General features: G+C 34.6%; 1 protein-coding gene across 8 annotated transcripts in view; it reads right to left on the reverse strand.

Annotated features, from left to right (window-relative positions):
* Window positions 1-27,308, reverse strand: part of LOC306877329 (tensin-1-like) — a 230,367-nt gene that overhangs the window by 70,782 nt on the left and 132,277 nt on the right. For all 8 annotated transcript variants that reach the window (XM_079429036.1, XM_079429033.1, XM_079429039.1 and 5 more), the window contains 2 exons: window positions 17,980-18,018; window positions 6,844-6,885 (listed from right to left, as the gene is read on the reverse strand). In XM_079429036.1, coding sequence (XP_079285162.1) covers window positions 6,844-6,885; window positions 17,980-18,018 — 81 coding nt within the window. The remainder of the gene's footprint in view (window positions 1-6,843; window positions 6,886-17,979; window positions 18,019-27,308) is intronic.

Genomic DNA, 27,308 nt, shown 5'->3' on the forward strand with positions numbered 1-27,308 from the left:
TACCAAATAGGCAATTAAAGCTGCCTTAAAACAGTGCGTGCATGTTATATATGAGTTACATTTAGAACACATCTCCCTCATCTAACACACCCGATTCAACTCATCAGCTCATTAGTAGAGGGTCAGAAAAAGTGATGAGAGTTGAGAGACAACACGATGCGTGTCAGATCCATGTGTTCAGCAGCGACATCTCTTAAAGAAACGGCAGCCAAAAACAACCTAATAACCAGCAGCTGTGATGTCTGTTCACTCAAGAATAAAACAAACAAAAAAAGAGGACATCAATAACTGTTATATACCTGTAAGTATTTATCTGTATTTAGTTTACAATTAGTGTTTGATAACTTTATTCAATTTCTGCTGAAGGGCACAGGTAGATAAATATAACATTTATTATAATGGGTTTATGTGAAGATTGTTTTAAGGTCACTTAAATTAGAAGTTATTTTACTACTAAAATGTCTACTAAATGTTCAAATTGATAGCTCAAATTATAATGTAATTTTGAATGGCTTAAGTCAATGGTTAAATATTAGAGGAAATATTTTTAATTGGAAATCAGTATTACTTGGGATCAGTGATACTGACGTCCAGTCATAAAAAAAAGATGACATTAAACAAATATTAAAAATATGTTGTTTGTAAATTAATTTGAAGATTGGATGTGAAATTATTGCAATATAAAAGTATATTTAAAAACGTTAATGTAAGGTGGGATTAATCGCAATTAATTTCAGAAAAAAATGTGCGATTAATTAGTTTTTTTTATCAATCGACAGCACTACTATATATATATATATATATATATATATATATATATATATATATATATATATATATATATATATATATATATATATTTTTTTTTTTTTTTTTTTTTTTTTTTATGTATATAAAAAATATACATACAAATTGTATTTATACAAATTTTTTTATAACTTGAAGCTCTAGAAGTTCTATTGTTTATAAATAGTATAATTTATTCTATAAAATAATATAATCTGTCCAACTTCCTCTATTGTCTGCTGTGGCTGAATGGACCAAATTGTGAAACCTGAATAGGTGTTGTTGGCGTGTAAACGTGGGCAGTATATGCTAATGTAATAACTAGTTTGACGTCATAATTTTGTAGAAGTTGAGAAATATTTTTTTTTTCAATAAATGCTGTTTTTGTCCTAGGAAGAAAGTTTTGAGTTCTCAGAGTTACAGTATTCTTTCACAGTACAATGAAGTCTTTATCTCAAAAGATGAGAAAAAATATGATTCCTCATAATATGACTCATCTAAATCAGAGCCAGAAGGAATAATAAAGTCCAATGGCTATACTCGAACCAAAGACATTTTCAAAACATCTATATCACAGTCAATGCTTCAGAAGGAGAATTATGGTCTAAATGAGAAATGAGAGAAAAAGACAAACATGTTATCAAGCTCTGTTTGAAAAATAAGCTCTGAACTAAAACGAAAACGCATGCCACAGGAAGTCATATGACAAACTGCTCTTCAGATTCAAAGGGTTTGTTATTGTGAATCAAAAACGTCCGCAGAACCACAACTAACTGACCGTGAGAGACCCTAGAGGTGAGGGTGGTGCACATCCCATGATGCCTCAAGAATGAGTAATACTGCCTGACACAGCTGCAAACACACATTACTCTAAACAGCTAGAGAGCTATATTTCACATTATTTACAGAAATGCAAAATGCCAAGAATAATGTAGCATGATGAACGGCTAACAAGATATTTTCCTTCACAGCAATATCCAGCGGTTTGGCATCAGGAGCCTATAGAAATCAGTCTGAAATAATTAAAAATGCAAACGAGACTTAGAACACAATCATGTTATGTTAGGGTGACCATACGTGCCATTTTTCCCGGACGCGTCCTGGCCAGATTTGTACATTGCTTTGATTCAAAGTACCTCGAGAGCATTTCGAAAACATACAGATGTCATACACCGATCGGTCTGCACACACAAACAAATCCAAATCCTAGATATTTTAGGCAATACAGAAATCCTGGCCAGTATGCGTCCGGGAAAAATGGCACGTATGGTCACCCTATGTTATGTTTAAGGTTGCTTGGTTAAATCTCATGAGGGAGAAAATGGCTGCGATTTCAATTCAGTAACTAAAAGGTTTCAGAAACTGTGCAGGTTTCTAAAACAGTGTTTTGGGTGGCACATTCCTGTCCAATTGATTAGAGAGGGAGACCAATTTGTACATGGCATGTTAACCACCCAAAATGACTTCCAGTCCGAAACGGCAACAACAACCAGCAGTGTATGGAGAGGATTAGGGGTTTATACAAAGGACACAATTTTGCATTTTAAAGACAGGTAGGTGGCAGTGCAATTGTATGAAAAATTATTTCCAGGGAAAATATTTTTTACAAACTTTACTTGATGTGCCATCTTAATATACTATGCACATTCCATTCAATAGAGCAAAATGTAATGCAATAGTCAAAGATTTGACTACTTGAATCTACAATAAAAAAAAAAAAAATAAAAAAAAAGTTTTTTTGGAATGACTGTCTATCCAAAATACTGGTTTGCAAAATGATACTTCCTTTCTCAAGCTAAGCAAGTTAAAAATATGTTATGCTGATCTGTAAGTGAATCATTGCACTGAATAAGCTGCATGGATGATGTGTTTGGACCGTGACAAACTAATTTTAAAGAGGCATTACACAAAGTTCCTACTCACACATATAGTGAAAAAAAAAAAGTCACAGTCAGTCCCACACAGAACATACGCATCTAGAAAATTCACCCATTACCACAGAAATCAAACGTTCGTATAGTTTGTATTTTTATCTTCTGTTTCTTAGTTTGTATAGGGTAAATACTTATATATAGTATAGTTATAGTTAAATCTGTCAGTAGGTTAGTTGTGTATAGGTTATAGTGTTTTTTACTTCATTGTTGTATGTCTGTATTTATGTAGCACCGTGGTCCTGCGAGACACGACATTTCGTTCCACTGTATGTCCCCACATGTAGCGGAATGACAATAAAGCTCAACTTGACTTGACTTGACTTGAAATATTATATCATACCTGTTTTTTTTAATACATCATTTATGAATTATTTATAAAGAATTATAAATAATAATTAATAATAAATTGTATTATTTTTATTTGTAACATTTATCATTTATAATTAATAATTAATAATTAATTATAAATGTTAAATATTACAAATAAAAAAATTATGATATTGAAAATGTATAATACAGGTATATCTCAAAAAAATTGAATACCGTGAAAAATTCATTTTTTTCTGTAACTTATTTCAAAAAGTTAAACTTTAATATATTCTATATTCAGTACATTTTTTTTTGTTTGTTTTTTTAGAGCTTACAGCTCATGAAAGTCAAAAATCCAGTATCTCAAAATATTTGAATATTTCCTAAGAACAATCAAAAAAATTATTTGCAAAACAGAAAAGTTCAAGTTCTTTAAAGTATGTTGATTTCTGCACTCAATACTTGGTCGGGGCTCCTTTAGCACAAACTCCAGCATCAGTGAGGAATGGCATGGAAGCGATCAGCCTGTGGCTCTGCTGAGGCACTATTGAGTCTTCAGCTCGTCTGGATTGTTGGATCGACTGTTTCTCATCTTTCTCTTGAAAATATCCCATAGATTCCATATGGGGTTCAGGTCAGGCATGTTGGCTGGCCAATCAAGCACAGTAATATCATGCTCAGCAAACCACTTGGAAGTATTTTTGGCACTGTGGGCAGGTGCTAAAGTCCTGCTGGAAAAGGAAATCAGCATCTCCATAAAGCTTGTCAGCAGATAGAAGTATAAAGTGCTCCAAAATCTCCTGGTAGACGGCTGCATTGACTTTGGACTTGATAAAACACAAATCATCTCTGACTTCGGAAACTTCACACTGGAGTTCAAGGAGCATGCATCTGCGCCTCTCCAGTCTTCCTCCAGACTCCAGACCTTGATTTCCAAACGAAATGGAAAATTTACTTTTATCTGAAAAGAGGACTTTGGACCACTGAGAAACAGTCCAGTTCTTTTTCTCCACAGCCCAGGTAAGATGCTTCTGACGATGTTTCTGTTTCAGAAGTGGTTTGGTAGCCCTTTTCCTGAAGACGTCTGAGCGTGGTGACTCTTGATGCACTGACTCCAGCTTCAGTTCACTCCTTGTGAAGCTCTCCCAAGTGTTTGAAGCTCTGCTTTGTTTGACAGTATTCTAAAGCTTGCAGTCATCCCTGTTGCTTATGCACCTTTTCCTACCCAATTTCTTCCTTCGAGTCAACTTTGCATTTAATATGCTTTGATACAGCACTCTGTGAACAGCCACCCCTTTCAGTAAACCTCCTCTTTGTGGAGGGTGTCAGTGATCGTCTTCTGGATCATTGCCAAGTCAGCAGTCTTCTCCATTATTGTGGTTTCAAAGAACAAGAGATACCCTGAATTTATACTGTATGGATGGTCATTAACTGAAACTCAAATGTAAATATTCTAATATTTTGAGATACTGATTTTTGACTTTCATGAGCTGTAAGCTCTAATTAATCAAAATTAAAACAAAACAACTTTTGAAATGTTTTACTTTACATGTAATGAATCTAGAATATATGAAAGTTTCACTTCTTGAAATAAGTTACAGAAAAAAATGAACTTTTTCACGATATTCAATTTTTTTTTGAGATGCACCTGTAATAATTAGCATATAATAATTATTAAGAGTGTTTGTTTGCTTGGCCCAGTGTTATTTTAGGATCACTGGTGTACTATATAATTTTTGTTATTTTGAATTATATTTCACTTAAAATTGTCTTTTTCTGTTTTTAGCTGTTTTGTGCGTTTTATCATTTTTATTTATTTTTTATATATTGATATAATTAAGTTTTAGTTTTACTTTGTTTAGTTTCGGTTATTTTAATACTAAAACTAAATGAAAATGACAAATGTTGCTTTGGCACCTAGCCGAAATAACATTAAAAATAAAATTGATTTATTTAATTGTTTTAGTTTTAGTTAACAATAATAACCCTGGCTTGGCTGAGGTGAGAAAAATGATCTGTAACCAGTCACGTGTGTTAAGAAAAAAAATGACTGAACACTCAACTGGTTGTCAAATGAACAAACACGGTGAGCAGTAATTCTACTCTAAGTGACACAGACTTACCAGTAAAGCATTTAACTTTTTAGATTACTCATTGAATGGTAAATCACCAAGTTGATGAAGGTTTCTAATTTCCCCCCACTTCTCAGATGGTTCACACACCCCTGGGTACATGCAGGGCTTTGCTTTTTACAGCACTTCCTTCGGCTACGCTCCAGCTCAATATTGTATCAATAAAAAGATCTAATGATGTTTCAGGGGGATTATAAGAGTCTGTTTCTCTGTACCTAAATCTCTGAACATACTCATATGGATGTCTCCAAATGAAAGTCTGAATTTTATTTGGATCAAGGCAGTTAGTCATTCACAGCTGCGTCTGGTGTGAGTGTTCTTCACCCAGGAGTGAGGGGGGTGAGGAACGGGGTGGACGGAGGGGCTTCTGAGAGGGGGGCGACGGCACAACTGAACACACATGCTTGAGCTATGACATCTCTTCCTCTGCTAATCAGTTAGTGACAGTTCACCCAAAAATGAACATTCTGTCATTATTCACCCTCAGGTTGTTGAAAACCTTTCTTCTGTTGAGTACAAAAGAAGATATTTGGAGGAATGCTGGTAACTAAACAGTTACCGGTAGCCATTGACTTCCACAGTATCCCCCCCCCCAATACTATGGAAGTCAATGGCTACTGCCAACTGTTTGATGATCAACATTCTTCAAAATATCTTCTTTTAATAATGACCCCTTTTAATAAGGAGTAAATAATGACTGGATTTACTTTTTAAGCGTACTGTCCCTTTAAAGCACATTCACATGGGCGGTCATTCTAGCCCCAGTGAGGCTGTGTTTAGCTAATCCAACCAATAATTTGAGCTTCAGCACTCCGTGAGGTTTAGACAGGTGAAGTTTAGACTACAGAAGCTGCATAGCAACAGTGTTCGCTAAAGACCTAAATATTTATATCTTAAAGCCGTTATTTCTACAGCAATGTCAGTAATGACTTTACACTGTGCTCACACTGACCCAACAAATGCCAGCACTTCAAACATTCGGAATTTGGCTGTTGTACTTAGAATGTTGGAAACATAACCGTCATGTTCACACTGACCCAACAAGCTTGTCAATGTTCACTTTTAAGATGGTGACTGAAAAGGAAAAGTTTGCTATTTAATTTCTCAAAATTCTATCTATAAATATTATATAATTAAATACTAATAATATATATAAATACATAATTATAACATATTTATTCAAATATTACAAAAATAAAACATTCATAAAAATAAAATCTTTTTAAATTAAAACTATTATAAGTGTTAAAATGTTATTTTTATGTATAAAGTGTTTGTGTGTGTATTGTTATTTTAATAATAATAATATTTTTGTATTACTATTTTGCTATAAAATTAAAATTATGAAATTATAAATTATAAATGTAAAATAACATTTTATTTAAACAATTCTCAAATATAAAAACAAATACATTTTAAAATAAAATTAAAAATGTAAAAATGAAACATAAAATGTACTTTTAATAGTTATTATTTTTAATTTAATTTAATTTTTATTATTAATTAATTAAATCATTATTATTATTATTATTTATAATATTACACACTCACACATACACATATACATATATATATATACACACACACACAATGCATGTATTTAAAATATGCCACTGACCATACCGATGTTAAGAAAGCATGCATGCACATCAATAGTTGTAAAGACGGTTTGAAATACTCACTGTTGTCTCTATAAGTTTCAGTGCGAGGTCATTGCTGGGGGCCTGAGGTGAAAGAAACAGACAAGAAAGCAAGCAGTTAATACAATGATAAGCATAAATGACTGAAAAGGCTTCAGGAAGTCTGCTTTCCTGACACCCCTCCACATTATATGTCAGTAGGACACCTGAAGGTTTGTTTTCTAGATTTATAACTTATTTAAATGCAGTGAAAATTCACTCACTAATGTAATGATGCAGTCTTAAAATAAACCTAAGAGCAAAAAGTGCATTAAAAAAATCACTATAATACTAATCATTCTGATGAAATGTTATATTAATGCAAATAAACTCGTCATAACTCAATGAACAATTAAAAGTAAACAGAGCATGTTGCTACCAATGCCAAGGTCATGGGTTCAGTTCCCAGGAAATGCATGAACTTATATATGGATACAATCATCTGCCAAATGCATAAATGTAAATGCCAGAGAAAGGCATTTATTAATGAGGCCTCTGGCCCCCAGGAATCCATGATGTCATTAGCCTCAGAATACCCATGTAAGTCTGAGATGGCACAAGAACACAAGAAACACATTGTTTGTTTTTAATCAAATAACTGTTGCATCGGTGAGTATGTCAGACTTCTTTTAAAAAAGTAAAAAAAAAATAATCATTCCAAACTTTGAACTGGCAGTGTAGGCTATATAAAGGAATGAATTTAAAAACAACAACAACATTATTTCTGCGTTTTGAAATAATACATTAAAAAAGATGTGACCGGCATCCTGGGAATTGTTCAAAACCTAAAAGGAGATTCAAAACAGCCTCCGCTGAAAGGCGAAACCTCAGGCTTTTGAGGTCTGAGTGGTCAATGACGTAATGTGAATCATCAAATCTCTGTGTTCCGCAAGAGACCCTACATGTCTGTCTCAATTCTTGAGAAAAAAGTCTGTCTTCCAAAAGTAATAAAGCTGGAGGAAAATTATACCCCAGCTGTAGAGTTTGCACTACTGCAGCCCCCAAAACGGCCTCCCAGAGCTAAGGCTTGACCGCTAACTAGAGCGGATCCGCTTCGCCAACACCGAACGAGAACGCTTGGCAACCTCAACTTTCTGCATGCTTCTGAGGGCCTTGTTATGTCCATCTAGCATGACCACCACCAAACCCACTATGGTTCTCGCTGATCACACAAACACGTCAGTCCATTAGATAAAGTACAACCACTGGCAGAACAACACAGAGCAGAAAGGTCATCATCTAGGTCACCTATCTCTATTATCTGTCTCCTTTGCCAAGAAGTCCCATACAGCAGTTTTTACAACCACATCTGAGGGAAAGCAGAGTTAACAACACACAATCCAAGCCACAGGTACATTGATTTCATGGATAAACTCTCCTCAGCAACAACAACATCTAGTTTCAGCCACGTCTGGGAGTGTGCTGGGACTTGAATGTAAAGATCGGGTGGGCTGAGAACCGTGTGCAGATCAGACGCATGATAATAGTGCCGCTGGGAAACTTTTCCTTCTCCGCTCCAAATGTTAAATCTTAACACATTTTGCAAAATCTAACACACTCTCTCATCTCGCTTCATCGGCGCTCAGTATTTTGTAAACTCCTCTCCTCCGCAGCTTTATATGACTTTTGATGTTTACTTCCATCTTTCTTTGATCCTTGACTCTATTTTTTTCAGAATCGGCCAGAAGTGGACGTGAAAAGACTGTGATCATGTGAAGATGCTTACACCAGTATTGTTGTCCTTTTCACGAAAACCTACAAAAAGACTTTAAGGCTTGACTTTTTAGATCTGCTGTTATTCAGCAGTGTTATCGTTAACAAAAACCTAAATGATAAAACCTTAACTGGAACAAAAAATAAAAACTAACATGACAGACTAAAAATAAATAAATAATAATAATAAAATAAAAAACTAACAAACAAAACTAAATAAACACTGCCACACAGCAATCACTCGCCATTAGATAGCAATAAATTATACTATTGTGTGTGCGTTACTTTGGCAGACCCAAAAATTAAAACTAATTAAACCTATATTAAATGTAAAAAATAAAAAATAAAATAAAATGATAAAACTTACACACAAAAACAAAACTATGACTGTGGCTTACAGTATAGCTACAGTGTTGACGGCAGAGACAGTTTCCCAGGATGTTGGGTTAAGAGTATTGCACCATAGTAACGTTAGATGGTGAGCAATATTTTGCATTGAGAAACCCACCAAATCTTGAGTCACCACAATTTTGGACAAAAGCTGCAATTTTTGTACATCAGCGGCAAAGATTCTTAATCATCAGGCTACTATTGCCAAAGTAAAGTCAGTGCTCTGGTCTTACATGCTCAGCAAGACTTCCTTCAGGCTTATGTGGTTTAGACGACTTCTGAAAATGTTAACAAGAACTGATCTTTTTCATCTCCAGCAGTCATAGCTTTTGGAGCTGGAGTTTAGTGGACAATGATCCTGTACAGAGTGCGTCGGGTGAGGTCAGTTTCATCCAGTTGTTTCACAATAATTGTGTCTGGATAGCTCTTGCAATCCACTCTTTAATTTTGAACTCATCCTGAAACTAAGCAGTGTTTAACTTTGGGTAAATGAGTAAATAAATAAATAAATAAATAAATGTTCAATTGGTCAACAACAACAACAACAATAATTAATAATAATAATTATTATTATTATTATTATGTATTATATTATTATAGAAATAATCAATTAAATTTTATTTTTTAATTTTGGAGAATTAATAAATAATCATGATTATTATAATACTAATTTTATTATTATTATTATTATTATTACTACTACTACAACATTTATTATTTCAATTTGCATTCAGGTAACAAACAAGATGCAGAAGAAGTGAAATGCAAATTTGACTTTAGGAAAAATTACTAAAATTAAATAAATCATATAACTAAATATAATAAACTATCTTTAAATGCTGTCTTAAAATGCTCTTATTTGGAAATATGCATGTAAATAAATAAATAAATAAATAAATAAATAAATAAATAAATAAATAAATAAATAAAGGTTGAGGTTTTATATATAATATTTATATTTTTCTTTATATTTAATACATTTAATGGACCAGGGGTGCGTTTCCCAAAAGCACCGTTAGCTACCTATGGTCTTAACCAACTCAATTGGGAATGACGGAACTTGTGACCATAGTTGCTTTTGGGAAACGCACCCCCAGACTGGAAGAACACTTCATTTTATTCCAGTTAACAGAATTGTAATTCAATAAATTCAACTTCCTGTCAATGTGGCCAATTCTAATTCCAACTCATGAATTATAATGAAGTCAATTCTTAATTGATGCTATGTGACAAAGCTTGAACACTTCTGAGGTCTTGAGAATTTCCCTGCTCTAAGTATAAGCCACAGTCACAGAACAGTGAGGCGTGTTTTAGTGAGCAGGACTAACAAGGGCCATCTGACAGGATTACAGGATGAGATCTGTCCCCCGACGGATGCTCAAATTCATCAAAGAGAAAGAGAAACTCATGTGTGACTGACTTGATTCGGTCCAGACTGACACGGCTCATCATATGATCATGCCACTCGCCTGAACCGATTCACAGAACGCAAATTATAGCCCACTTAAGTAAATACTGCAGGAGGAGAAAAGGCACAGGGAGTTTCCAAGCAGGAAGGCACAAATTGAGTGAACAGAGCCTCCTTTAAAATGACATGTAGCTAAAATAAACCCAGACGGTACTTATGTGAAACCATGAATGCACTATTATAATTATAATTAATATTTCTATCCTAAATCTAGATCTGCACAGGCTGGTCAACATTTCCAAATAGAGTGTCATCTGTTTCACTGATTCTATATCATCATAAGAGATCGTGTGTTCACTTTTTAAATTGCAATAATGAAATGCTGCGTCCAACTGGGAACGGCTGAATTTCCAACTGGGTAGAGAGCAAAAGATGCACTTTCAGTTTGGAAATGTGGAAACCCACAATTCAGATGCTGACACATACAAAGTCGGTGACACTCAGAGAGATGCACACAGTATTAAACAGTCACTTTTAGGTTTAGGTAAATAAAATAAATGCTTTGTAAATCTGCAGGACTCATGCTAGCGTTACACAGCATTGTTTACACACTGCAATTTAGCCTCTAGACAACTTAAAAAATACAGCTTATTCTGGTAGTTTTGTTTTGGAACATGATGGCTGGTTTCTTGCAAGTCTAAGATGGTCTTCTTGACCTTCTTATTCTTATTCAGCAGTGTTCTCATTCACAAAAACTAAAACACAAACTAAAATTTAAACTGCAAGAAACTTAAACTTAAGGAAGTCTGTTTCCAGCAAGGAATTAAAAAATAAAAAAGGTAATTACAACTTTTATCTCACACTTTTATCATAATTCTAACTTTTTCTCAGAATTTTGAGTTTAAATATCGCAATTCAGTTTTTTTTTTTCCCACCACAGAATTAAAAAATAAAACGGAGTGTCTATTTACACTAAGTGCAAATAGCTATTTACACTAACTCCGCCCACTAACGTGTGATTGGGTTAGTCAACACTAAAAAAAAGACCCTAATTCAGCATCATTTTCAGTGGTGTAGATCAGTGGTTCACAACCTGGGGGGTTGTGAACCACTGAAATTTTTCTCGAAAAACCATTTTCGATAAATATTCAATTTAATGTTTATGCAGCAAAAGAGTGCTTCTCATTTGAACCGCGCCACACAGGCCATATCTGCAAACAGCTGCGCAGAGCGAGCTGACTAGAGCAGGTGTGTTTACTCACTGATCACGCAACCATTAAACAGCGCTGTGAGATCCAATAAGAAGCGTTTGAATTCAGCGAAGATCACAAATGACTGGTATAAACTAGTATCAGTCGATAAAACACTGTGTGCAACGATACAGTCAGAAGGCTTGGAGGACACTAACTGCACCATGGTATTGTGGCAGAAATGTGGGGCTAGCGTTTGTGCATTTATAATAATTGTATTAGACTACTGTTTTACATATAAATAGGCTACCTGGAAACCATATAGTTGCATTTTTACCACAGTATTGAGGTGCTATATGTGTGGTTTTAACTCTGGTTATCATGATGTAAATGTATGCTACTAAGGAAGAACAATGGTTAATTTTAATAAAACTCAAACAGTCAGAAAAATTAAATTTCACCATATAAAAAAGGAGGTTGTTGCCATTTTTACAGATGTTTCTGATTTTGATAATGAACATAAAATTACATCTGCATCCTAACTCAAACTACTACTGTCAACTCAATGTCAAATGTGCATTTCTAAGAGACAAAAAAATACTATTATTATTGCATTTATATATATATATATATGGCTCAGATTACCATATGTGTTCGTAGGGGGGGGGGGGGGGCATGAAAAAAAGGTTGGGAACCACTAGTGTAGATGGTAAGGAGCATGCTTGATGCGATCGACCCGAGTTCGAACCCGCCTTTTGCCAAACTTTTTTTCTCCCTTTTCAAATCTCAAAACGCACCAGAAAAGCATTTATTTTCAATAAAAATGAAGAAAATAATCAATAAGCTGAAAATAAAAGTATCGGGTAGGGTTAGGGTAGGTGTAGGGATTTTATTTTATTTTATTTATTTTCCCAATAAGGTGGCATCCATTTAATAATTTGAATTAAAACTAATTTACACTCAATACGTTATTATTGCTACTGTTTTATAATGCACTACAATACTGAGGTGCAGATAATTGCCACTATTTGCAATAAGTAGTATATATAGCGGAAACATTTTTCTATTTTAACAGTGTAAACAGAATCTACAGCTATTTGCACTTAGTGTAAATAGTATATATCACTAAAAAATATATGCTATTTGCACTGAGTGTAAATAGCATCTATTGAAATAGCATCTCTTCCCACTTAGTGCAAATAGCCGCTGCCAAAATAAAATTGCAAAATAAAAAGGTAATTGTGAGTTTACTTTTCTGACTTTTCTTCTCAGAACTGCAAGTTAATATCTTGTAGCTCTGCATTCACAGTATATTTCGCTTTTATATCTTGCAACTGAAGAAAAGAAAAAAAAGAAAAGAATTTTGAGATAAAAGTCCCATTTTATGATGGAACCAAGCTTTAGTTTATCTATAAATTAATTAAATTAAATTAAATTAAATTAAATTAAATTAAATTAAATTAAATTAAATTAAATTAAATTAAATTAAATTAAATTAATATATATAAAGTAAAAAAAAACATAATATAATATATATAAAAATGAAATTTAAAAATTAGTAATGTAAATAAAATAAAATAAAGCCATGTAATATATAAATAATATAATAATAATAATAATAAAAATAATAAAATAAGCCATGTCAAAAATGAAAATGGCTACAATTTAATTTTAGTATTAGACATATGGTATATTATAAAACTTTACAACTTGCCTGCATCAAATATGAAATGTTTGATATTTTTAATATGTTCCAAAAACTTTTTTGACCACCATTTTGGCCTAAATAACCTGGTATGACCAGCTGGTAGCTGGTTTGTTGCTGATTTAGGATGGTTACTGTCCAACTAAAAACCATCTACAGTTTTCCAGCAGGTTACACGTCACCTTTACAGTCAGAAGCCAGGGATATCCCACTTCCGACTTTGAAGAGAAAGCAGCAAAAGCGTTTGTGAAATGCAGTACCCACAGTGAGCAGACGTAGGCCAGACAGAGATGGGGAATCACGTCAGTTTGGTAGGAGCCCAGTGGAGTTGAGGGTGTGTCCACTTGATGGAGTTGATTCAGTGAGTCTGGTTCTTCCCTCCCTATGTGGTATTCCAGCCTCTCCTCTGAGATCCCGAAATACTCGCCCTTTGTTTTGCTGCAGTTACTTTGCATTTAGAACAAGGCTCCCTGTATCCTTCTGTTTCATTTCGGCTGCATTTGGGTTAAGTTATAGTTTTACGTTTCACTGCGAGCAACTCTGTTTGTTCCTTCTCCTGACTCCTGCCGCTATTTGTCCTAAAATCACTCCTTTGACCATAATTTGTATGCAACAGGTATAAAAGGCATTTTTAAAAGCTTTCATGTGCATTTCTGTGGGCCACAGATTTATATCCCAATGAAAATTCCTAAAACCGCACAGTTAAAAAAGGCATTTTGTCAAATGTGCCATGTGCTTGTCCAACTAATGATGGGAAAAATTGCCTGTTCTATGTTCAGAGTGCTTAGACATTTAGTCACTGATCTAAGTTCAACTGCTTACAGAACAGTGACGATGTAGATCAGATCTGTCCTCAAAAACAGTGCAGGGCTAAAGAAACAAAAAGAAACCACAAAGAGGAGGCGGCGTTTGAAGCCCAAGGTGAATGTACACACTCCATATTGTCTGCTGCCCCTTATTGGTGGCTATAAGAAGTGCATGTTCCTATCAACAGCACAAAACATACACGTACAGTAAGGTTCAAAAACTGCTCATTACAAGTGGAAGTTTTTAAAGGCAGACAGATGGATGTATTTGAACATGGCCACACTATAACATCAAAGACACCTACTGAGTATTCAGAAACTTAAAGGGAGAGTTCACCCAAAAATCAAAACTCATTGTCTTTATATACTCAGCCTCATGTCATTCTAAACTTGTATGACTTTCTTTATTTTTGGGGGAAGCACAGAATGTTCAGAATGACATTAGGATGAATAAATAATGCTGAAATTTTAATTATTGGGTGAATTATCCCTTCCAGAGGAGTAACAACAATTAACGGTAAAAGTAAAATAAGGTAAAGTCTGTACTTTTTCTGGCTGTGTGTAGCACCTACAGCTCTGCAGTTTCAACATTACAACATATTTTCAGTACCTACTGTTACATGATTCTGTCGTAATGTGATGCAACTTTACAAAGAGGCATCAGATCTTTATGGAAGATCTGAAAGCCGTCAATGTTTCATGGGATGAAGCCGAAAACATTGCGGCCGATCGATCGAGTTGGAGGAAACTTGCCGCCCAATGCGCCTCACAGCACAAGTCTATATCATAAAAACATCATAAAAATGAATCACAAAATATATTTTAAAAAATGATATAGAATTTATGTATAATTTATTTTTAAATAATTAAAATATATAATTTTATAATATATACAAAATTAGATTTATAAAAATATATAAAAATTATTTTGTTAATTTTATTAATTAAAAATGATTAAAATTAAATTAAATAAAGTATAAATGCCTGATATGACGCTTTTTAAATGGTTGAGCACTCATTTTCTTATGGGGCTTGAGGGCTTGGATAGGTCATTGACAACACAAATTCACTTGCAACCCCTCATCATATGGGATTATTCAATAACTCTGCGTTTTGGTTCATAAACTGAGGAAGGGAAGCTGTTCAGCTTGCATATCTGAAGGTCTCTGTCAAAACACTGCTTACAGAGCACCTAAAAAGGACATGTTGTTTCATTCCTGTCTCCAGCACCTTAGAGTCAATTACAGAATGATTTAAATGTGTTTGGTTAATGTCCAAGCATGGCTGAAACAACAACAACCTTTGATAAATAAAAAAGCCCTTCATCGACAACTAGGGTGGAAAGTTGGCTGGTCTCCAGTGTATCAGACCCAGGATACGGTGAATAATACGACGTAGGTGAGGAACACGCACATAACCAGACATCAGCAACAGCCTCTCTTTCACAGTTTTAAAGGCCACCTGCAACTTTTCGGCACAATACAGCAGGAATGGAAAAAAAAAGTAAACAGATGGGACGTCGTGCATTTCAGTGGCACTCTGTCTTTACATTAAACTAATGGAGGGTCCGTGCCTGTCTTCCATCTCAGGAGAATTCCACGGAAAGAATTCTGAAGATGGTATTCAGCTAAAGAATTCAGAGCTGTGAGAACCTGCGAATAGAAACATCCCAAAGCAAACCTCTGACCCTGGGTTAACGCTCACAACAGGGGAAGGACGTCACAGAGGACCCCCTAAAACAGACTCCTACATTTCACATATTGCATAATGAATCGTATGCGCCAAGAAAACAAGAGAGGATGCGAAGCAGAGAGCCTTAAGGGGCCTGGGCATGGAGCGTAAACACAGAAAGACCTGGAAAGACCAGAGCAACGCTGGTCTGCTTAATGTCATCCGAGGCCCGGCATGCATTTCACCCTCTCATGGCCAACTATGGCCAATATCACATTGTGGTGAAGCAGACGCAGGCCAGATGACTCTAGAGGACGGCAGACAGCTCTGAGAGAGAAAGCCTGAAGCCTGTCTTCAAATTATAAGCGGTGATGTACAGAGCATATTGTTGAGATAACGCCCACCTAATGTACTGTATGTGTCTGGCCGTCCACTTGTGTCATATCAAAAAATACAACATAGCAGATCACCTTGGATAGGGCACGTAAAGTTAAAAACACACTGTACTTGACAAGGTCAGTTTCTCTCACAAAAACATGTCAGGTCACATTTCACCCAAAACCTAAAAAAAAAAAAAAAAAAAAAAAAAAAAAAAAAAAGTACAAATAAGATGTTTTTGCACATTATTTTAATAACAATTCAGCAAATTTCCCAAATAATTCACAAATGTTATACAGTAAAATATACTGTAATAAAGTTTTTTTTTTTTTATCTTTTGATCAGCTGATGTTTGAGTTTAAATGCAGTTTTTAATAAATTGACTCTCTATTTTTTGTCTCTTGCTGCGGTTTCTTCTTTTGGCATTTTGGAGCAGTACTTACAACCTTGTAATATATATATATATATATATATATATATATATATATATATATATATATATATAGTTTTATACTTTCATAAAAACAAAAAATAAATTAATTAGTATTAATTAGTTGGTAGTTATTAATTCTTTTATTTGACTCGTAAAATGTAAAATGATGTGCTTGTTTAATTAAATTTAGCCTTATTCATATAAATACAGTTAACATCACTTTAATAACAATTTTTAATAATAACTACCTGATATGCTGTATGTTTTTAAGATCATATCACCTATGGTGAAAATTTTTAATTCACACTGGCATTTGATCCTTGTTATTGGGTTTCAGATCACAGGTCTAACAACCAGCCAGCCAACGCATTTAGCAGAGGAGAATTTACCAAACATGGAGCGAGGAGAAAGCAGGTCTACAAGATTCAGGACAACCACAGAAATCCTCCTGAATTCACCAAAAAGCTATTAAACAGGGTTGTTTTTGGCTTCAGCGAGTTGCGTCATTGTAAACAGTGTGTTCAGCAGCTTTGTCCTTGCTGAAGGCAGTGTGTGTATGTGTGTGTGTTGTGTGATGAGGGACAGCGGCACAATCACAAAAGCTTTTCTCCACAGACTTTAGTTAAACAAAATCACTAAATATTAATGTTTGGGATGTTCAATCTGCAGGTCCAAGCCTTACATAAGTGGATGTGAGGGTGTAAAATAAAAAAAAATTATAAATAAAAAAATTCATCAAATGTAATAAATTGATAAATGAACAAAATAAAACAAAACAAAATTTGTCTAATGTCTTGAAAACATGTTTCTGTCCTCCAGCCTCTCAGTTTTCACACTTTCATCAGTTTTTATAGTTCAGTTGATTAGTCTTTAAACAGGCCATCTGATTTCAAGTGTGTTTATGAGATTCAGTACCTGCATACACTTCCACACTCGCTCTACCATTTGATACTTTATCTGGGAAGTGATGCGGGAAAGAGAGGGAGAATAAACCAAACCATGTTCAAATGATGAAAGCCAAAATTTCCCTCAAAAGACAACTAAAAACATGCTTTCCATTTTGAGGACACGATGTACAACAAGAGATTTTTAAGTAACACGGGCAGAGTAATGATGGATTCTGGCTTGCCTTGCGTGGGCAAGCGTACATAGGAGGAGGAGGAGGAAAGAGAGACCAAAAACACAATTCAAACCAAAAAAGGAATGTTCACTATGCTATCGCTCATGCTTTGTTATTCCCCCTGGCTTATTTAGGTCTTGGGAGAGATCTGAACCGAAGACCCCAAGCTTTTATTTCCTTCTTATAAATATTAACGGTTGTGGGGTGATACGTTCTGGCCTCTGAAATAGACAAACATCACTTTATCATCAATCTGATTAACAGTGCAGATCCCATGTGATGACGGTTCTAGGAAACAGTCAAAAACAACCACAGATGTTCTTACCAGTTCATAGTTGGCCACAGGAACGCAGGAGGATGATACCTGCAACACACAGAAAAAAAACACAAATATCAGGCCTGATTCTGGGACTTTAAAGTCAACATGACAAGTCAACACATTTTACAACAGTGATATGACATTGTTCAAGTGAAATGGGATTTTCAACAAGGAAAAAAATGCAGGACGGGACTTGATTTTATCCGATCGGAGCCAGGTGTTTGGAAGAGAGGGACTGAAGAAGGATTCATGACATTGGCTGAAATAGAAGATTGATTTAGACCGTTTATATACTCAAAAAAATCTTTATCAAAAATACAAGCTTCACATCTTTGTAAGCACAATTTTGTAACAAATATTGGACGACCCAAAATCATTTTCTTTGGCAAATAATTTTTTTTTAATAATTTATTTAATCATGATTTAATAATGAAAATGACTAAAATTTTAACTGAAAATAAAATCAAAGCTAATTCAAAATATTAATAAATACCATAATAGTACGTAAATAACACTGAGTCAGTCACAACAGATCGAAACCATCATCTCTGCTCAGTGATTCAGAGCAAAAACAGGCAATCTACAGCATTGACTTCACTTTCACCATTTCATAAACAGGATTGGAAAGTCACCAATGTTTAAAGGTGATTTGCTTTGTCAGAACTCACAATCTGCTGAAGTCCACTATAATAGGATTGCTACTCAGACCACTGCCACAACTAATATCCCGCCTCCCATCAACAAATGAGCTCTGTGCTTCACAAACAGGATGGCGGACCATAATTTCTGGCACTGCTTCTAGTGGAGCATTAGTTTCCAGGCAAAATTGCATCCGAGGAACTGGAGCTGTGCACAAACAGGAAGCCTCCTTCCACAGCTGTGTCTAAAAGCAATGGCAGCTGCCTAGTCAGTCGATGACTAAACAGACAGCATTATTGTATGAACGCACTTCCTAAGGAAGGAGACAGACCTCTGGCATCATGACGTCATGCCTGATGATTAAATTAAAAAAACTAAACAAATATGAGTCAGACATTTAATGAATAATTTTTCAGTAGAAATCAAAAAAAAAAAAAAAAAAAGACATTTATAAAACAATTTACTCTTTCCACAAACTGCTGAAGCACACATAGGACTGCAGGATTTGGATTCAGACATTCCTTGGTGTCTTATTTGCTTCATATACTGCAACATGGTATTTCATAAAAAATTATTTTATAAAAAAATAATAATTATAATAATAATAAAATAAAATAAAAGTTGCTCAGACTTCATTTAAAATAAAAACAAAAATAAAATAAAGATAAAGCAAAAAAAAAATAAAAAAAAAATAAAAGCAAAAATAAATAATTTAATTTAATTCAATAAAAATAAAACTAATAATATAAAATTAAAAATTAATTTAAAATATAATAACAAAATAAAATAAAAATAAAAAGTGGCCACAGCATAATGACTCAAGTAATAAAATGACTCAAATCAAGGAGGAGATGTCATGGCTGATATTACCAGTTCGGCACAATACATGTGTCAAGTTAAACACATTGCATTGTGGGATACAGTATTGCATGTGTGCTCTGGGCCAAAAGAGGCCTTGTGTCACAGTGAGTTTACCACCAAGCCTGTGACTTGGAACCCACAAACATAATGCTGGTTTATTTCTCACTGGTTGTGGTAAATAAATAAATTCAAGGCAACTTGGGTCAGATTTCAGTTGTGTCATTCCAAGGACAACAATTTATGAATTCCCAGAGTTCAAGCGTGTCTTTGCAAAATTTGATTCAGATGAAAGTAAGGAATTTGACATGGTCTGGAAGCCATCGGCTCTTACCATTTGTTTTGACAGCTGAATATATATACGTGTGTACTTTTCAACCATCTGGGATTTGTGTTAAATTTGCTCGGTCCATTTAATTGCTCGTCTTAATGCTAGACAGAGCACATCGGGTTTCACAATGTCAGTTTCTCGTTTATCAATGACCTTGACTTGCCATTGATAAAGTGTTCCTTAAAAAGAAACTGAGCCTTAACTAACAGAGTTTATAGTTTAACAGGTGTGCTGCACCTGAAAAATCACATGTCTTGTATTGCTGGTGTTTGTGAAAAACACTCTAAAAACAAATGGTGCTAAATAGCACTAAAATGGTTCTTTAGCTCGTAATCATAGTGGAACCACTTTAAGTACTACAGTACATAGCACATATATCTTTAAAGATGATGCAATATAGCACCTTAACCACCCCAAAGAACCGCTGAGGAACCATTACAGGTGCTATATAGCACTTAAATTGGTTCCCCTATGATTATGAGCCAAAGAACCACTTAGTGGTGCTATATAGCACCTCATCTACCACAAAGAACCGCTGAAGAATCAAGTTTTATACAGCAATTCCCATTAAATCATTCAGAACAACCTAGCAACTGCATAGCATTAGACTGAGCACAGATTGATTCTTGAAGACGTCTAAATTGTCATGCAAAAGTTTCTATGGGTAAGAATGATCAGTCTCATTCTTTCACTATGTGAACAGGATGTTTTCTTCTTAATAAGAGGCATGAGACACCCTAATCACCAAATGATTGATTGGAAATTGCTGCATAGGGTTTACTTGACTCCAATGAAACGTTTTTATATGAATCTGTCGTCTTCTCCTAAATGTAATCTCTGTTCTCAAGGAGTTTTAGGCACGTTTTTGCATTTTTTTGGGGAGTGCCCCTCTCTCTCACTTTTTTGGGCTCAGCTCTCACTGGACCTATCATATTTGTTGGGTACTGAGATAAGTTTGACTCCGTGCCATTTTTTCATGAATGACTTTTGGGACTTCACCTTGTCCATCCAACAAAGATCTTTACTGTTAGCTGCTCTCACAGCAGCAAAAAAATTGCTGGTCAACCGTTGGAATCCTCCTCACACAATAGACAGACGAACCTGGACTGTGTATTTGTTAGCCCTTATCTCAATGGAACTCTCTACTTCTCGTATACATGGATCTAACGTGAAAACTGTAAATTCATTCAGCTTTTAATGTTGTCTTTTTACAAAATCTTTGTTTTTCTATTAATATTAATTAATATGTGTTCATTATTATTATTTATTTTATTTTATTTCAATTTGAACAGCTGCTTTTTGTTTTGTACTACTGTTCCACAAAATAAAATTCAATAAACAGTTGTTAAAAAAATAGAAATAAAAAAATAAATAAATAAGAGGCATGAGACTAAGCATGACTAGTGCTGCTGTTTGATTTGATTTCCTGCTAAAAGATGTTATTCCAGCTGTGGACGTGGAGCCGTAACGCACATAAACACTGAAAATCTCTTGTTTTTTCTTTTACGATTAACGATTAACCACTTTAAACAGGAAGACTGATAAGAGAGAAACAACAAATGGAAGCAAGATGAACATGGATACACTATTTTTAGTTAAAAAAGCAGAAAACATACAACAGTCTAAGAGATGTTTGTTTGTTTTGTTCTTTCATTAAACCTGAAAACAGATCATGTTTTGAGGTTTTAAAACAAGTTATTATAGCAAAAAAAAAAATATTATAATTATTTAATATTTATCATGTATTTTTATAATATTTCTTGTAGTACATCATTCAATATTATTTTACATAATTGTTTTGAAAATCTGACTTTGAAAAAAAAAGACAAAAAGTTGTAAAAAAAAAAAAATTGATATAAGATAAATAATGAATAATGGAATTTATTTAGTTCGTTCTTGTTTTATTTAAGTAATTTTATGCTCTGGGTTACATGAAATATGCCCCGTCTTATTCTTGTAACATCAACTCTGTCTTCCACCAGGGCCTCGAAATTTGCGAACAGTCCGTTCCCATTTGCAAACCGTAAACATCCTTATCTCCACCCAGACCCAATGTGACCACTGTACCAGTCCATAACACTTCAGTGATAAAGGGAAATCTCTCCCTAATCTCAGTCCATCCCAGAGCTCTGCTCTAAGTCTTTCTGCAGACTCCTAACACAGGCCCGGTCTTTCTCCAGACCAGATTCCATCACCTGGCCTAACTCTGCCTGCAGGCACCTGCTGATGACGGCCCGTCCACCTGCTATCCATAACTAACAAACACCTTATGTCTGCCCTGAGATCTGGCCCGACCCAGCATGCCTTCATGCCTCTGAAGATGCTTGGAATGTTTGAAACTGAGCCTGACGACTTCTCTTTCAGAGGTCACTCCGGAAGAGCAAAAGTAGTAGGCCTGAACAGTATATTTACTACGCTTTATATTTGCAGTGATTTTGTTATAATGTACTCTAAAAATAATGATGTAAAAATGTAAATAAAATTATAAAAATAATTAAAAAAAAAAATACAAATATTTAAAAAATATACATATATTCTGAATATTGCAAACATTCTCCTTTAACTTTTTCCACTTGAAAAAACTAAAACATTATATTGAGATATATATTTAAAAATGTAATTAAAATTGTAAAAATTATATAAAAAAATTATAAAATATATATACATACATGCATACATACATACATGCACACTATATATATATATATATAAAGGGTATTTACATCACGGTTGAGTCGTGTAAATCACTCTGACAGATCCTGAGGCGGTCTAATACGAGCATAACCTCTGGTTAATGGTTCATGCCAGGCCTCTTAAACAGCAGCAGGGGTGCAGGTGAACATACAAAAGGTGATAACCGCAGGTCTACTGGTGGCCAACCGCAAGGCTGAAAATAGCCCTGACAATCATCCAAAAAGTGGACGATTGTCCAGCAAAGATAAACATATTGTAGACATGACAGGTTAGCACAATATTCACCTGCAAAGCAAAGAATACCAGCTGCTGTGGGATGAATGTCCCAAAAACCTGACAAGAACATGTCCAGATCACATTTACCCTAAAAGCAAAAACCTAGGGAATTATATAATAAAGTATATTATTATATAAGGTTATTTTGCACTGTGATGTTATTTTCAGAATGATTAGGCACATTTTCAGTGGAAATAGTGCTGAATTGTCACAAAAAAAGTAAAAGTAAAAAAAAAAATTAGCCTAAAATAAAATAAAAAATTAAATATTTTGCATTTTATGCGAATATGTATTTGGGGGGAAAATTACCTGGAATTGTTTTTCATGACATTCACCTTATTTCTGCTACAGAGCAAATCTTCAAGCAATCGATCCATCCATTTATCTTTCCTACTTGATATTACAATATACCTGTTAAAACTTTGGACACACTAGTGGATTTATATATATATTGTTGTATCTTTAAAAGTCTCATCTTCTGTTGATCTAAGGCTTCTGCTTACATACTTAAAATGAGTTTTGTAGACAAACTGAAATTGAATTAATTCTTTACAATCTATTCTATTATTAAGAGTTATAATGGATAGTGAGGGAAAATTATCAACAAAATCATCTTCTTTTCTGCATTTATTCTCAGCTCTAGTTTGTTTCCTAACCTAGCTTTCTAAAAAACCTGCCATTGTATGCTGTGAATTATTGGCTCTGTTAGCTTATGATCCTCATTTGTAAGCTGCTTTACATAAAAGCATACTCTCATTAGTGTAAGCTCGTATTTCTGATGTTTTGACGAGTATACTAAAATCTAAATAATTTCCATGGTTATGTTCAGACTATGTCTTCAGGAAGATTAATCAGCTGTGCCGGATCAGGGGGCTTCGGGGCCGGAGAGGGGAAAATGTCCAAACGTTTTGGCTGGCATGTCAGTAACACAAAGTCAGTGTGCTCTTTGTGTGGAACAGAAAGGGAAACAAAACGGTTCGAGGGAAAGAGACAGAAGGGGGAGTGAATGTGTGTTGATAACACTGGAGTGTACAGATGAATATTATATAATGAGCGGTAATTGTGTTGTTGCATTCCTCGCATGCTTGTGTTAACTAGATTAAACCGAGACCTGTTGCCTTCAGACAGCAGCCCACATCACATGTGCTGGAGCTCCACCAATCACAACCTACTTTAAAGAAATAGTTCACCCAAATTTTGACATTTTTACATAATTTACTTAGCCTCGTCCAAACCCTGTGGTTTCTTCATGAAACACAAAAGGAGATGTCAGGCAGTGACCACAGCTGTCAAGCCCCAAAAAGAACACTATATTTCTAGTCTGCTCTGCCATACAATATATTTGTGTGAGGAACAGAGCTAAATTTTATTTGTTCATAATTCATAATTCTTATTTTTGGCTGAACTATTCATTTAAATGTCCTCTGAAATGAAGTTTAGGAAATTAAGTTATAGTTGTGGTGGATGGAAACCTCACTTGAGCACGTTTAACTTAAAAACACTTGGATCAACGCACTGCATTTTCCACAAGCTCTTTCATGTATATCCAAGACAATGGAATATTTGCATTTGGCACCAAAAAAAGCACAGAAAGAGAGAAATATTTGCAAGGAAGCTGGGTGATGGATTTGTTTCTTACAAACACAGTTTTTCACTTCACAAGACATTAATTAATGGATTGGAGTGGTGTGGATTACTTGTGGATTATTGTGATGTATTTATCAGCTGTTTGGACTCTTGTTCTGACGGCACCCATTCACTGCAGAGGATCCACTGGTGAACAAGTAATGCAATGCTACATTTCTCCAAATCTATTCTGATGAAGAAGCAAACTCATCTACATCTTAGATATCCTGAGGGCAAGTTTTCAGCAAATTTTCATTTTTTGGGTGAACTATACCTTTAATGTATTTGAAGACCAAATGAATTTCCCATAACTTTGGTGATTACTGTATAATGTTTTTTTTTGTTTTTAAATCAGTCGTCGTCGTCATCATCATCATCATCATATAATTCCAAAAGTAATTTTTAAACTTAAGTTTAACTAGAAAAAAAATTAATTATGGAAATTTCCATTAGTTTTCATTAATTTTGGACTTTTAAGGCTTTTCCAGGCCTGTAAATCAAAATATAACTTTGCTATTATTTCTAGGTTTTCCATTATCCTGGACACAATTCACAGGGTTCAATGGGAAAAATGTAAGTCGAGAGCAATTGGACTGGAAGTTGTTTCAGGAGTTAAGAACAATTTTTGACATTTTTACAGTTTTTGCATTTTTACAAAAAAATTATTTGGATAAAACATTCAATAAAGAGCTGTGCATGACCAGGAATGTGTAAGAAGAGTTAACTTCATACTACCTTTAAAATCTACACACATACACCAACAGGACCAACAGCACAGCCTTCAGAGTGGCTAATATTAAGCCATAATGTATTGTCCGGTTACAATTCACCAGCTTTGCCATGGCATGGAGGAATGGAAAAATTGCCCAGTCATTTCCTCAAAAAAAAAAAAAAAGCAAGGACTACTGAGCCAAAGCAAAAGGTTAATCTCCAATCACGGGACACTTATGAGTAACTAAGGGCAATTACTGAAACCCAATCCTGCTCTAAAACAGTGAGAACCAGTTACAACACTATCAGGAAAACTGTGCAACATAATTCCCATTCTGCACTATACATAAAAAATGATCTTAGTATGATCTACAGCATGATTTGGGATTGTTGACCTTCCAGTGAATGAGCTGGTTGTTTGCTATCAGTGAAACACGGCAGGTTGAAACAGGCCAGAGTCATCTGCGTTTAAGATACGATGAGTTATTGGCCAGAGAAACACTGCTTTACAAGCAGGTGAGGAGGAGTACCGACTCATTCCACCTTAGGAGACAACGGCTATCCAGATGAGTTATCCTCACTTCTCGTGCCTCGACAAAAACACAGAGATAGATGTACAGTATTTCTCTCTTACATGCACATAAACCGATTCAAGAACTGTAATTACGGTTTTAAAGCAAGCTCATTTTTACACCATTTTACAGCAGACTCTTTTCTTAAATCCACATTAGGGTAAGAATAAAAGCAGGCAGCATGAAACTGCTTTCACAACTCATTTTATTTCCATAACTGGACACATTACATTAGAAAAATTTTAAAGTAGGACGGCACTTGATTTTATCCATAAAGACTGACTGCATAAGAAATGGCCATCAAACAACAAAACAGAGCCATTAGAGGTGATGGATTGAAAAATAAGAAATTTCTGACATCAAGTGAACAGGAAAGATATTTTAGAGGCAGAGCACGTGATGACATTTTGATGAAAGAATATGAAGACAAACCTTTTTCCTTTGGAATAATGCGCACTGATTAATCTTACAGATTAAGGTCAGGAATGTGTATTAAGAGAAATGTAAATAGGGTTATTTATGTTAAAATGTTGACTTTAAGGCACATTTAACCCATTAGGGCCCATATATTAAGCAATAAAATCAATTCATATAATTAATAAAAAAATATACTGTAACTTTCAACAACTCAAAACTTTCTCCCTACTATTCACTGAATCTATACATTTGCAGAGACTTGGCCTAATTGATTTAAATACTAACTTTACCAAATAAAATAAAACTAAATTACTTGAAGGCGCATTTGACTCTTAAAGGGCTCATATTTGACAATAAAATACATTTTAATATATAATGAAAATATACTGTCACTTACAAAAACTTTCTCAAATCTATGACTTTGTAAAGACTCATTATTTTAAAAATAAAATAACTAAAAAATTAAATTAAAAAAAAAAATAAAAAAAAATTTAGTTTAATTAAATTAGAAATAAAATAAATGATCTTTATCTTAGTCTTAAAAAACAAAAAAGTCCAAAGAGTTCAAAGAGGCTAAAAAAAATGGTAATGAAAAACTAAATTATAGCTGTTTTTTGGCAAAAGCCTGGGATTTAGCCCTGGGTTTAGTGCTGCGTGATGTTGCATATCAGCAGAACGGTGGGGCCGGGATCTGGGTTTCCTGCCTTTATTTCACTGCCCGGCCCATAAATCAAATGCAAAAGCAAACAAGCGCACAGCAGCTCTGTGCCAGTAACCCCTGAAACAGGCCTGCTTTCTATAAACATTCCTCAGAGAGACCGATCCCTGATAAGACCTCCACATACTCCTGAAGATCACGAACCCCGCCTCCGTTTCCCATCAGCACCGTGTAGTACGAACATCAAAATATTTCACATCGTGTTCAGCGGCTCACTGGTTCTCCACCGCTGGAATGTCCTCATGAAAAAACACAATATCAAAACCTCTCACAAGAGCGGAGCATCTACCCCTGCCCACAATTCAATTTCCACCATTCCATTTCAAATTATATATTTGCTGTGTCCCAATTCGCACATTTGTACTATGCCTTAAAAGCATGTACTCTTTTGTGAAGAAAAGGTATAAACCTCTGAGTGTGTAGCAGATTAGTAAGCAAGATCTCCTAATTGCGTCTTTAATAGACCACTCTGTTGCTAAGCTAAGTGCATCCC

The sequence above is a fragment of the Barbus barbus genome (assembly GCF_936440315.1).
Source record: "Barbus barbus genome assembly, chromosome: 11".
Taxonomy (NCBI): domain Eukaryota; kingdom Metazoa; phylum Chordata; class Actinopteri; order Cypriniformes; family Cyprinidae; genus Barbus; species Barbus barbus.